Source organism: Eurypyga helias, unplaced genomic scaffold (assembly GCF_000690775.1).
Source record: "Eurypyga helias isolate BGI_N326 unplaced genomic scaffold, ASM69077v1 scaffold10390, whole genome shotgun sequence".
NCBI classification, from domain to species: Eukaryota; Metazoa; Chordata; class Aves; order Eurypygiformes; family Eurypygidae; genus Eurypyga; species Eurypyga helias.
The window spans coordinates 10,928-16,960 of record NW_010223822.1 but is presented as its reverse complement, the minus strand read 5'-3'; the positions used below and the strand labels follow the sequence as shown (position 1 = coordinate 16,960).

Sequence of the window (6,033 nt, the reverse complement as noted above, 5' to 3'; positions counted from 1 at the left end):
AAACATAATTTGTGTTTTTATAAATTATCATCATTTTTCTAGGTTTTCTAGCACAAATCTGTAAACAAGATTTTCTGGGAAAAATCTGATGATGTGATTGAGCTGGTCAAAAGTGACAGCAGGAGTTCTCCCCCTTGCTCATTCAATAAACAGCACTAAAACAGCAGGGAGACCTCACTCGCAGCTTTTGGGAAAAGAAACTTTTGAGAAAAAAAATCAGGAAAAAAAGAAAAAAAAAAGACCATCTAAGAGAGTTGCATTTGAGATAACATTTTTCCACTTGGACAACTGCAGTCTCAGGTATTCTGGTATCGGAGGCAAAGCGCTGGAAACAAAAGGATTGTCAAAGGTATGTTGCTAAAACTGCACAACATGGCAGAAAACCATTGCTGAGATTCATATCCTTGCGTCTCTTCTACATGCAGGTATTGACAGACTTTCATTTTCATGACAATGGAATTTTTCCTCCCCAGGATGGAAAGTAAGAACCTCTTCCTAAGCCTATTGCTCTGCTACAGTTTGCTCAGAGCTGCTGATTCTCATATGATAATTGAAGAGAAGACAGAATGCAACCTGTCAAGGAGCAACAAAATGAATCTCCAAGATCTACCCCCCATCTCCATAGTAGGTTAGTACAATCTGCCATTCGGTGCCAAATTAACAAGATTTGCAGAAAATACAATTTTTGATTAATATGGATTATTTTTATTTGCATTGAAATAGTTTATACTGGAGCTGAAATGGCACATGCTCGAGCCTTTCTGGGTATTATTTTAGACAACCAGTAACCACATTACCTCTATCACTTATTAACTAAAATAATGGAATTATAATTTGATAAACTAAATATCAATTAATCAAAATCATGTATTAATGCATGACATATGAAGAGCATTTGAAGGTCCCTAGCCATGAATTTTCAAATAGGTGGAGAAAGAAGGTGCAGGAGAAAGGACATGCACTGGGGTTGTTTTGGGGTTCAGGTTACTAGAGCAAGGGACCTTCCAGCCCTGCTGATACCTCCTGCTGAGAGCAAGAGGATGACAGTAGATGTCATCATTTTCACTAAAGTGATCTGGGAATAAGGACACCCCAGTGGGTTGTGAGGCATAACCAGAGGTCCATCTTTTTCCCCTGATTTTTTCTGGGCTCTGTGCATTACACAGCAGCTCGATGAAGAAACGAAGTCATGCCCTTCAGGGTGCTGGGTGCTGAAAGGTGTGGGAAGAGTTGCTAGAGGGAGAGATACTGCCCTGGAGACAGTCTTGCAGCGGATGGAAACATGTTGAAATGGGAGAAACTAATGCAAACAGAAAAAGCAGTCAGAGAGAAGTGGGAAGGGGAGTAAAGGCAGTACCCGCAGCCCCAGCAAAAGCCCTGCAACATTAGGGGGAGGGGGGAAGGGGATGAAGAGGCATGTAGTACTATTTATTATAACAACAGTGTTGGTCTTTCCCATCACCGCCACAGAAACAATTACTTTAGAGCAAATATTGAGTGTTTAAATAACCACAGCCTTCTCTCCCCTCCTGATGCCATCAATTTACTTATGATTTATCACTTATAATTTGTCACGCTGATATACATAATCTGGTTTTGTATGAGCTAACAGAAAACTTTTTCATCTCGGTTTAAGCATTTTGGATAGAGCTTCCTATCTCAGTGATGTTTTATTTTATACCAAGTCCTGTTCCTTCTGGTTGGCCACACAGAACAGAGATGAAGGCACTCACGTTACAGCTCAGTTTTTAAATATTGCTGTAGCCATACTTGAGTAATAAAACTCATTTGCAATCATATGTTTATGCACCTGTCAATCAGTCACAGTGCTCAGGGTATCAAAAGATGATATGCCTGGCTCAAATTCAATAAAACCCAAGGCTGGAGTTGAATCACATCCTAAAAATGTAAGTATAGGATTTGCTAGCATCAACTAGTAAAACATGCAATCATCTAATTAATACATGCACTTCAAATTGTAGTTTTATCAACAGGGGTGGGAGGTATGCATTGCCAGTATTTTCACACTCCTGTATTGAATTTTCCTACATTGTCACAGCTGAGATTTGTAAGGAGCTGGTTAGTTGAGTAGCTGTTGAAAATACAGTAGGTATAGCATGAGGAATATGAGATTAGAAGCCAGTTGGGAAAGAAGGTGTTTTACCCAGCCCAGACGAACTATAGAAGAGACAGTTATAGCACTCGCCTGTCAAAAAAAGCATCTCTACACTTCCCTCTCACCTGCCCACTGGGCACATTTTCTTACCAAATTCCTTGGAATAATTAAAGTGCATTTACATCACACCAATGTTTAAGTCTCTGTTTAATGAGATCATATAAGCTTGAACTGAATGTTATTGAAACAATTTAATAGGCAAAGTAATTCAGACAATCCTGTACAATTGTACTATAGAAAGTTAAATTAATGTAGAACTAAACGGCTTACAAGCATCTTGATTACCGTTAGAAAGTTTCAAAGGACAGCAAACATAATCTGCCAGCTGGAACTGGATCTAAACCACTAATCCTACTTAGTGTAAAGCCTTTTTGAAGATGCGCTCTTATTAAGTGACAATAACTTTACATGTCTGAGGTATAGTTTTTCCTCCCACTGTTTCTGAGAGGTGTATAACCTAACTATAATGATGCAAGGTTAATAAATTAAACTCTCTGAAACAATCCAAAATGTGTTCTTCATTCTGTATTTCTCTAAATCGTGGCAGTTATTAAATATTCAAAGAGATATGGATTGTAAATTCTGGACTAGATCATTCATCAGTGGGCATAGGTAAATTTTCTACCCCAATCATTCATTACATACAGGTAGTGGTTGTTACAAACCTCACACACAGAGAATAGAGGTATCAAAAGTATCATAACAGATTAGTGAGCTGGGAAGCATCTCTCACTTTAACAGTCTTGCTGTGTTAGATCCCAAGAGAAGTCTTAGTCATGGAATTTATATACAGTAATAAACAGCATTAGAGCTGATATAATAATAAAAACAATTGCAGTAAATGCTAATAGCCCTCAAGGGATAATATGAGGAAGTTCACAAATACTAGCCATTTGATCTGAAGAGAAAAAGTTACAACAGATGTAGTCTGAAAAAAAAAACCTTAAATTTACCAGGTCCAAGATTCAACTCTACAGATATTTGCAAACCTTTAAAACCTAAAAGCACATTAATGAAACACCTTTGCAAGTAACATTTTGTAAAACAGGACAGTAGGTGAAAATGCAACAAAAAATTGAAGAATGAATGAAAAGTGGCATCATACAGATGAAGAGTTTATGCCAAATGAGCAAAGAGTTTTTTGCTTGTGAAAACCAGCATGCACTTTTTAATTCCTGCCAAAATTATGCAGGCAACACCACCTTTTAACAGAAAAAATATTGAATTCTACATTTTTTCCTACTTTTGTTCATGTGATTAATGTGCGTAAGTACTCTCATCCTTTACACAGAGACCTTTAATTTTATTTCTCGGAAATTATTTTTCTTGTTTGCATCTGGCCAAACAATGTGTAAAAAAGCCCTCATAAAATACAGTTATCAGTGTTCTGTTTCACCAGAGCAACAGTGACAGCACAAGTTCAGACACGCTATTTGTAAATGAGGACAGCTCCTAGTGGAGTTACACAGCTTATTTGCTTTCTTTCACACAAAAATACTATTAAGCACCTCAGTGAAATAACATATGCTTTAAAATTTATTTAATATTATGTTGTGCTATTCTTTTTGAAGATTTAACTAAAAGATCTTTTGAAAGAAGCAGAGAACAAGAAATCTTCCAAGGTAGGTGACTGTTCAGGAAACATTGTTGAATTAGAAGATATTATTTCTATAGTTAGTGCATTCGTTTATAACGCTTTTGCAGCCATTCCCAGATTTAAATAATTTACATACAGTTTGAAGCTCTAAATAGTGTAAAAACAGATGCAAAAAATTAATGGTGGAAATAAAACAACAGGATCTTTGATTAGTTATAGGTTATTGTTTGGGGGTGGGTCTTGTGGGCTTTGAGTTCACTTTTGTATTTTACACTCCTTTCTTACACAAGAGGTACTTTAATCTTGAGTTAGTTTAAGTATTTGTAAAATTACTTAGGAATCTGCCACAAAGAGCAATCATTCCCAGGCACACCATGTGGGTTAACTGTACAGGTTCTGCAGCCCAGGGGCACGAACTCACTATCTGCTGATTTTTAACTGCAGGTGTCAAGAAATTAAAGTAGAGGTATACAAAGAGGTTGGTATTTTGTTGAAAATGTTACCTAGTAATTTTTTTCAGATCAGTAGATTCAGATTGATAGATTTTCTTAATGTGATGTTACCCATAGGTCTTGAATGTGAAGTATTACATAGGCTGGAATCCTATATTTTAAGGATTGTCTAGGAAAGTAAAAAATACGTTATTTTAATATGTCATGATAGCTATTTATAGCCAAACCAGTCACTGCTGCAGCCACAAACACTTAGAGCTCCTTCGTGTCCTTTCTAATTGATGTCTGGTGTGATTAACTTTCCTTGAAACACTTCCTAAATTCGCAGGATGACCCACGTTGAAAGGGACCTCAGCATGTTCTTTAGTTCCACCTTCAGCTCCAAGCATGACGTTCTTGCAATCAAATTTTGTCAAAGTATTTTGGCCTAAAAGCTCCTAAGGCACTTAGAGACCACAGAACATTTTACCTTAAAATTGAAACTCCTGAGAAACTACGAAGTTAAAAAGGTCTATATAGGGTGCCTGTATCTGGAGAGCTCCAGACATCTCTCCCAGGCCTCAGGCACATGCTGATCGACCCAAAGTTTTCCACCTTTCCAAATCACAGGCAGAGAAGCAGCACTCTTTGGGTAGGCTGAGAGAGCTTTTTCAGCTCACTTACCCGTGTCTGCAGTTAAGGATTCCCACGCGCACAAACCTCATGCACAAAGGATTTCTGAGCTCCAAGGGCAGCTTGACAAGCACACCATGCAAGGCAGAGCCTTGCAAAGTCACCTCCCTGCTCTCTCAGCCTCGCAGTTCAGGAAACAAAGTGAGTACCAGCCACACAAATTGATAGGGAGGTTTCATTCTCATTTGGAAAGTTTGGGGGTCCAAGAGTAATTCCTTACCTTGTTTTACTGGTAACATCGTTGTCTTTGGAGATTGTGTCCCTTTCTTCACTGCTTCCACATTCTTCCCTCCAGACCGTTTTCCAATGCTCTACCCAGTCACGTTTCTGATTGCTCAAAATACGGGGCTCATGAGGGTTGCCATTTTCCTCGGAAGATTGGTCTCAAGCCAGCATTTCCCATGATCCAGTCCCAAAACATCTCCATATTGCTACTAATATAGGTCTCACTGCTAGCAACCACCTGCTCAAGCCAGCAGCTCCCCTGGTTCAGTTTCTTTGCACCTATGCCTCATTCTGACCCATACTCATTTTACATTTATATGATTTTTCCTGTTTTTTCTTCTAGAAAAAAGCTGAACAGAAGACGTTTCCGAAACCAAGGCCCACACCAGCTGCTGACTGCGTGCCAAACTTCAAAACCTGCAAACCACACTTGAATTCATGTTGTAACTACTGTGCTTTGTGCAAATGCCGAATTTTTCAGACCATCTGCCAATGTCTAATGTTAAACCCAAAGTGCTAAGCCAAACTGGGAACAAAATAAGGCTTCTGTCTTTCATTAGCTTCTCAAGTGTGTATTTCAAACTGCCCCATGTGTACAGCAATCAAAGTAGAGGTCTTTGAAGCTGGCAGCTTGGATTCGCCCCTTAAAATTCAATGGACAATGTTTTTTTCCATGAGGTTACTGCTATCATCAACAGGATGGTTTTTTTCAGGGAAATTGACATTGAACAGGTATTTTTAGCAAAACTTACCTGAGTTTTAAGAAGAATCCTGGGTTCTTGATGGTTTGGGGTTTTCTTATTTGTTTGTGGTTCGGGTTTTTTGGTTTTTGGTTGGGTTTTTGTTTTGGTTTTTTGTTGGGTGTTTTGGGGTTTTTTTTGAAAGGTCGTATTAACTGCAGACTGCAGTAT

At 38.4% G+C, this 6,033-nt stretch overlaps 1 protein-coding gene across 1 annotated transcript; it reads left to right on the top strand.

Annotated features, from left to right (window-relative positions):
- The first annotated feature begins 447 nt into the window (after positions 1-447).
- On the top strand, positions 448-5,642 carry ASIP (agouti signaling protein). Its single transcript, XM_010153914.1, is given in 4 exon segments — positions 448-628; positions 3,748-3,763; positions 3,765-3,798; positions 5,466-5,642. Coding segments are annotated over 4 exon segments (408 nt in total).
- Positions 5,643-6,033: the final 391 nt, after the last annotated feature.